Source organism: Dryobates pubescens, chromosome 5, assembly GCF_014839835.1.
Source record: "Dryobates pubescens isolate bDryPub1 chromosome 5, bDryPub1.pri, whole genome shotgun sequence".
Lineage (NCBI taxonomy): Eukaryota > Metazoa > Chordata > Aves > Piciformes > Picidae > Dryobates > Dryobates pubescens.
Genome location: NC_071616.1, coordinates 21,492,828 through 21,499,357, shown reverse-complemented (window position 1 = coordinate 21,499,357; position 6,530 = coordinate 21,492,828). Strand labels below are relative to the sequence as shown.

The window sequence follows — 6,530 nt, the reverse complement described above, 5'->3', positions numbered from 1 at the left end:
ATTAAAATTTCAACCATAGAATGGGCCCTACATTGTTCTTCTCAGCAACAATTTTTTTGTCCATATCAGAAGATTAAACTGGTTCTGAATTTGTATGAGGAAAACAGACAGTACAAAATAAGTTTTTAAGATCCAAATTTGAGTCGAAGTAAATTACTTAGTTTATTCCACATGTCCTTAGCAAAGCAATGTTCTCACCAGTGATACTGGTGAACACGCTTTATTGTAGGAGATCAACAGAAACAAGAAATGTCACTCCGGCAGTGTCCTCAAGCAGTTGCTGACCAAGGCACTATGACAAAACTTCCTATGGATGTCAGCATGCAAAAACATACATGCAGTCTGCAGCTTGCAGCTGGTGTTGGGAATTTATTTGTGTCCGCAGCTAACTGTTAGCTACCACCTTCTTGGTCTTTGCCACTATTGCAGGTCTTTTGAATATCAGATGAATCCGGTATTTCTTTGTCTTCTTCTCTTAGCCTTCCTTCCTGTGATTCTTTTGACATTTTCAATTTTATGCTGTCAGTCTTGTGATTAATGGATGAATTCAGCCTGGTTGTGTTATATCTCCATCTTCTGAGACTCCTATAAAAGTCTTTTCTGACATTTTCACTAACCAGCACATAGATGATTGGATCAGCAATGCTGTTTGCAGTGCTTAAACACAGGAACACTGTAAAAGTTGAATATATGACTTTTTCAAATGGACATGAGCAATTTTGATGAAACAAAAAGTATATGGATCTTATTATGAGTACCACATGGTATGGAGCAAAGCAGATGAGGAAAATGACAATAATGGTGATAGCCAGGTACTTCACTTTGGCTTTTTGGTGACAAGTCAAGCTGCTGCTTGTTTTTGTAGTTTGGAAAATTTTGTAGTTTGTGAAAATGAGAATTGTGAAAGGTATGGCAAGTCCAAATAGGAATCTGGCAAAGCTGAAAGAAGCCAGCTTTATGTCAAGGGGCAAAGTGTCAAAACAGGTGTTCACATTCTTCATGGTAAATACTGGAATGTGGATTATTGCAACCACAACAAAGAGAAAACACACTATTATGATTGCCCTTTTTTGTTCTCTTTTCCCTCTTGACTCCAGAGCATACACCAGTGCCACGTAACGATCCACAGAAATGCAGCACAAAAGCAGAATGCTGATGTATATGTTGCAGAAAAAAATGAATGCTGTTACTTTGCAAGCTGTGTCACCCATATTCCACTTGTGCTCATTTTGCACATAGATAATCCAGAGAGGCAAGGTACTTAAATACATCAGCTCACTCAGTGATAAACTGAAAATGTAGATGGCAATTACTATATTCCTTTGGATCTGTACAAATGTAAGCAGGGAAGTTACAAAATTTGCTGGAAGGCCTATGGCAAAAACGATGCTGTAAACAGCAACGAGAAGTGTCTTGCTGTCTTTGTAGGGAATTCCCTCACACTTGTTATTTGTGTCCGTACAATTTTCCATTATTCTTTTTCTGGATGGTGTTTCCTGAGAATCAGAATACAAGATGGAAAGTTAGCATCTGCATCACTTACAAATGTTCAGTAAAGGTTATGGTCCCCTAGGTGCCAACAGGACATGTCAGGAATGAGTAGAGTGCTTGTCTTGGGGAAACATCTAAGACAGGCATGTTTTCTAAGGCCTGCTGATCTCCTGTAGTGTTCCCTGGAAGATGGGTCTGGTTTATTTCCAGGAATAAATGCTTTTCTTCACATGGAATGTCAGCATACCTATTCACTAAAACAGGGCATTGGGGACTGGCCCTAAACCAGGCTGCTCCATAAATCACAGAATCACAGAAACATTCAGGTTGGAAAAGACCCTCAGGATCACCAAGTCCAACCAATAACCCTACTTTGCAATGTTCACCCCTGAACCATATCCTCTAGCACCATGTCTAAATGACCTTTAAACATATCCAGGACTGGTGACTCAACCACCTCCCTGGACAGCACATTCCAATGCCTGACCACTCTTTCTGTAAATTTTTTTTTCTGTAAATTTTTTGTCTAAACCTACCCAATCATAGCTTTAGGCCATTCCTTCTTGTTCTATCACTAATTACCTGTGAGAAGAGACCAGCACCAGCCTCTCCACAAAGTCCTTTCAGGTAGTTGTACAGAGCAATGAGGTCTCCCCTCAGCCTCCTCTTTTCCAAACTAAACAGCCCCAATTCCTTTAGTCACTCCTTATAAGACTTATTTTCCAGGTCCTTCCCCACTTCGTTGCCCTCCTCTGCACTCACTCCAGCACCTCCACATCTCTCCTGTATTGAGGTGCCCAAAACTGGACACAGTACTCGAGGTGTGGCCTCACCAGAGCAGAGTACGAGGGGACAATCACTCCCTGGTCCTGCTGGACACAGCATTTTTGACACAAGCCAGGATGCCATTGGCTCTCTTGGCTACCTGGGGCACACTGCTTACTCATACTCAGTTGCTTGTCGATTAGAACCCCCGGGTCCCTTTCTGCCAGACAGCTTTCCAGCCACACTTCCCCAAGCCTGTAGCGTTGCTTGGTGTTGTTGTGACCCAAGTGCAGGACCTGGCATTTGGCCTTGTTGAAGCTCATCCCATTAACTTTGGCCTATTGATCCAATCTATCCAAGGCCCTCTGTAGCACCTCCCTTCTCTGGTGCAGATCAACACTCCCACCTAACTTGGTGTCATCTGTGAACTTACTGATGACACACTCTATGTCTTCATCAAGGTCATCAACAAAGATGTTAAACAGAAGTGGTCCCAGCACTGTAAGACTGAACTGATGATCAGTTGCTAAAGTCACTTTCCAGAGGAAACTGAGGGCATTAGTTTTCCATTCTCTCTCTCTTTATTTTTTTTTCCCTTTTCCCAACTGAGTAATAGAAATTACAAACATAGAGATTTAACAGGCAGACTTCTGAAAGAAGCTATCATTTATGGTTGGCCAGATGGAAGAACCATCTGAAGTGGGTAGTGGCAGTTGTGTCAGAAACTACCCAGCATACAGTAAGCAGAATCTGGCTGCTGGTGCGTACCTCCACACTGTATTACAACATAGTGGTTCAGCTACAGGTAATTCATACTTCTTCCTCTCAACGAATGGCTGAAGATGAAGAACATAAACTTGTGGTGCAATAGAATACCTGCCATATTAAGCCAATGAAACTGGCAGCTACATCTCTTCAATGCCTCAGGGAAGCAACAGGAAATAAAGGCAGGCGGAGGAGGCAAACAAGACCAAAGAAAAGAATATACACATTCAATAAATGGAGGAAAAGAAATTTAATACTTTTTGAGCAGGAGTGGTTATAAAAGGTTCCGGCTTTCAAAGATGACCATAAACAAAAGCAGACCTGACACTTAGTTAGTGCTAAGTAGTGATAGGAGAAGCATTTTTTGCAAAGTCAATCTATGATTTCCATGCAGAAGTCTTCTCCAAGTGAACAGAGGAATATGGAGGTGGGTACCCCATAATGGTGTTGTGTGCCCTTAAAAATTGTACTTTGCTGTATTTATAACTTGAAGGTCTCCAATGTATAAATGCATAACATCCTTGATGAAAAGAGGTCTTGTCTGGTGTAATCTTCTGGGCATTCTCTTACAGGGTGGACACCTGCCTCAGGCAACAACCAGGTAACTCTGCAAGAATGAGATGTATTGACAAAGACCAAGTCTCTTCAGACAGAGGAGGGTCATGAGCTTTCCTGGTCCACAATGTGCATGAGCAATTTCTTTAGGTCTGAGTTCATGCAGGGGAGAAAGTAGCTTTTAGCAGACTCAGAACATTTATTTGTTGCTTGTTTGGACCCATGTCAAGCAGAGCAAGGGAAAGCAGTCTGCTTCCAGTGCAGTGGGGTTGTCTCCTGCATCTCTGGGACAGTGGACAAGCTGAGGGGGACATTCTTTCCCTTCCAGTTGGGCAAGAACGGTCCTTGCAGTATCACAAGCAGTTCTACCCTGGACATCTTAGATAGTTTGTGTCATGCAAGATCCCTAGAGCCTGAAGGACAATCAGGTCCCCTGATTTATTTTAGTTACCAGATTATGAGAACAGTGTGAGAAAATGGACACAGGTTGCCTTAGGCTGTGAGACCTTCACAGCTGCACAGTGCTAGCCACAGACATAAACACCAAGAAAGGATCTCCTGGCCCATGTTGAGAGGTGTTTATTTCTGTCAAGTACCCCAATGCAGTAAAAGCCCACTCAATGATAGCAGCTTCTGGGTGAAGATGTCCTGGTAAGCCACTAGTCAAGGCAGAGGCAAGTGGTACCTACTGTCCCTGACACCAGGAGCAGAGGAAGCTGGTTCTTGGGGTGAGGATGTTAGGAAGGGGCCTTCACAGACAGAGGAAGTGAGAAAGTGCTCTTTGTAGAAGAAGTACACCAGAGGGTGTGACCTTGCTCTGTGACTACCTTCCACTTCCCCTTGTGGCAAACCATCCTCTGCTCATGTGCTAATGCACAGATGAGGGTTAGCTGGTAGTGGTCACCATGCTAGTTGGGCCAAAGTGTCTTGTCAAAGGGCCACATCCCTCCATGTCTGAGAATTGGATGGGAGTTCAGTGAGTATGTTGAAGCCCTTTCATGGGAGAACTGAAGTTTCCTTTAATTTCAAATACCACATCTTTAGAATGACTGGAGAAGAGGATCCTAAATGCTGTGTAGGGAAAATGGCATGGTACTCACCAGGGCTGCTTCAGGCTTTCTGTGCGAGATGGTGTAAAGTTCCTTCCCTGGTTTCCTAGCAGTGAAAGTGATAGCTGGTGTTAACTGATGGTTTTGATAAGGGCTGGTGATGACTTGATTTTTTTGCTGTCTCTGGGCACCTGCCATCTTTGGTGAATGAGGTGGCATCTTGTCTGGGCCACCTACTGAACCACTATGTAGAGGGAATAAAAAGGGTGTTTGATTTCAGGGTCAGCAGTGGTTCTCTGCCCAGACCTCACCTGGGATGTGACATATGAGAGCTTGTCCTCAACTCAGTTGCATCTGACCAATGTAAGAGCTGCTGTACATCTGCACACTAGAGACCATTCTTGGAGACCTCCCCTTTTAAGGCAAGGCACAGCAGGTGAATACAACTCCTACATGAGCAGATGGTGACAACCAGTGCAGAGACATGGCACAGTCACATGTCATCTTGGTTACTCGGTGGCTGTCTACCTTGCATGCCTTAACAAATAAACCTTCAAGAGCAGTTGAAAGAGCATTCTCCTCCCTCTCCCTGGGTTTTGCCTGCTTTCTTGAGCCTGTGTTTCTCTGAATGTTCTCCTTTCTGCACTGCCTGCTGTTTGTGCTTGTTGTGCAAAGGCATGCTTCTCCAGAGGTACCTCTCTCACCAGCAAGCAGCAGGTGATGGTGCAGATCAGGAAGGAAGTGGTAGAAGAGTTATTCTGTAGACACGTTGTTCCCAACGTTTCTTTCTCTTACCTCCTTCTTCCCTTCTTCCCTTCTCTGCCCCAAGTCTTCCTGCCTGTGAGTGAACCTCTGGAAGGAGATGCTTGTGACTTCTTAAGTTGCCTGCACAGAGCAGGCTTATTTTCCTTGGCTTTTGATGTATGGCCTAAGCCATAGGGCTAAGGCTGAGCTGAAGAGACCTTCACATTTAAATGACTGTCAGCTGCCAAGCTCAAATCCTGCTAAGTGTAGCTGTAGGCATGAGTTTACACTTGCAGAGAAAAAAACATGTGCTGAATGCCTCTCCTGAAGGTCTAGCCTGTCAGATCAGGAGCTAGGATCCTTCCCAGCATATAGAATCAAGTCCAACCATTAAACCTACTTTGCCAAGTCCACCATGAAGGGAAGGAAAGTGCACCTTCAACCACTCAAGAATCACAACCACACAGCTTTTAAATTCATCCAGGGATGGTGACTCAGCCACCTCCCTGGGCAGCCTGTTCCAATGCCTGACAACCCTTTGAACTGAATTTTTTTTCCCTACTGTTCAGCCTAAACCTCCTCTGGTACAGCTTGAGTCCATTCCCTCTGGTTCTATCACTAGTTACTTGGGAGAAGAGACAGTATCTTCTTCGTCCCAGTCCCATATCAGGAAGGAGCAGAGGAGGGCATCTATTTGTTCCCCTCTCTCTCCTTCTGGTGCTCTACCCTGTCCAGGGAAGAATCTTCTGGCCCTGACCACTGCATCCAGCCTCAGTTCTGAACTTGTCTCTGCTCAGCTCTCCAGGCCTGCCGAAGGATTTCTTTCTCAAACTGAAGATCAGAAAACAGAGCTCAGCAAACAATTTGTAAAATTCCTCCCCATGACATTGCTCCTCTGCAACTGAATGCACATTTTTATCATCTTCTTTCAAGCTTATTTTGATATTTGGCTCAGCCCAGAAGATTTCTAGTTCTGTCTTCCTGTGTGGTGTCTGGGCTGTGATGGATGTATTCTCCTACATCTCTCAAATATGGCATTCATAACTGAGCTGCTCTATTTACAGAGGGAGTTGGTTACCTATGAGCACTTCTTTGTTGCCACACAATGGTGCAGGACTGGAGCAGGCTAACCTGCATCTCAGATAGTCATTCAAATAAAAA

The 6,530-nt window shown here is 44.2% G+C and overlaps 1 protein-coding gene across 1 annotated transcript; it reads right to left on the bottom strand.

Moving 5' to 3' along the window:
- Positions 1–392: 392 nt before the first annotated feature.
- Positions 393–6,134, bottom strand: GPR132 (G protein-coupled receptor 132). Its single transcript, XM_009903832.2, has 2 exons — positions 6,081–6,134; positions 393–1,499 (listed from the first exon to the last, which is right to left on the bottom strand). The coding sequence occupies exons 1-2, from the start codon at positions 6,132–6,134 to the stop codon at positions 393–395; spliced, it is 1,161 nt and encodes a 386-aa protein (XP_009902134.2).
- Positions 6,135–6,530: the final 396 nt, after the last annotated feature.